The following is a 329-nucleotide window of genomic DNA, read 5'->3' as shown; positions in this document are numbered from 1 at the left end:
GGAGTACGCCACCCTGTACGCCCTGGCCAAGATGAACGGGCGGCCGGCCTTCATCCCGGCCGAGATGCACAGCACGCTGGCCCCCATCTTCCGAATCAGCCTCCCGGTCCTGCACGGCGCCACGGCCAGCAGGATCCCGTGGCGGAACTACCACCTGAACGACTGGATGGAGGAGCGCTACGGCCACATCCCGGGGGAGTACGTGCGCCTCACCGGCTACCCCTGCTCCTGGACCTTCTACCACCACCTGCGAGACGAGATCCTGCGGGAGTTCACCTTGCACGACCACGTGCGGGAGGACGCCCAGAAGTTTCTGCGGGGCCTGCAGG

At 67.2% G+C, this 329-nt stretch overlaps 1 protein-coding gene across 1 annotated transcript; it reads left to right on the top strand.

Moving 5' to 3' along the window:
- Positions 1 to 6: 6 nt before the first annotated feature.
- On the top strand, positions 7 to 323 carry LOC145718280 (galactoside alpha-(1,2)-fucosyltransferase 2-like; the record flags this gene model as incomplete). The annotated part of the gene is made up of 1 exon (XM_081809757.1): positions 7 to 323. A coding segment is annotated over exon 1 (292 nt), but the record flags the coding sequence as incomplete, so codon positions are not given.
- Positions 324 to 329: the final 6 nt, after the last annotated feature.

The sequence above is a fragment of the Leptonychotes weddellii genome, unplaced genomic scaffold (assembly GCF_054177405.1).
Source record: "Leptonychotes weddellii isolate Sample4059 unplaced genomic scaffold, ASM5417740v2 HiC_scaffold_132961, whole genome shotgun sequence".
NCBI classification, from domain to species: domain Eukaryota; kingdom Metazoa; phylum Chordata; class Mammalia; order Carnivora; family Phocidae; genus Leptonychotes; species Leptonychotes weddellii.
Note: the sequence above shows the minus strand (reverse complement) of the source record. Positions and strands in the feature narration are given on the sequence as shown.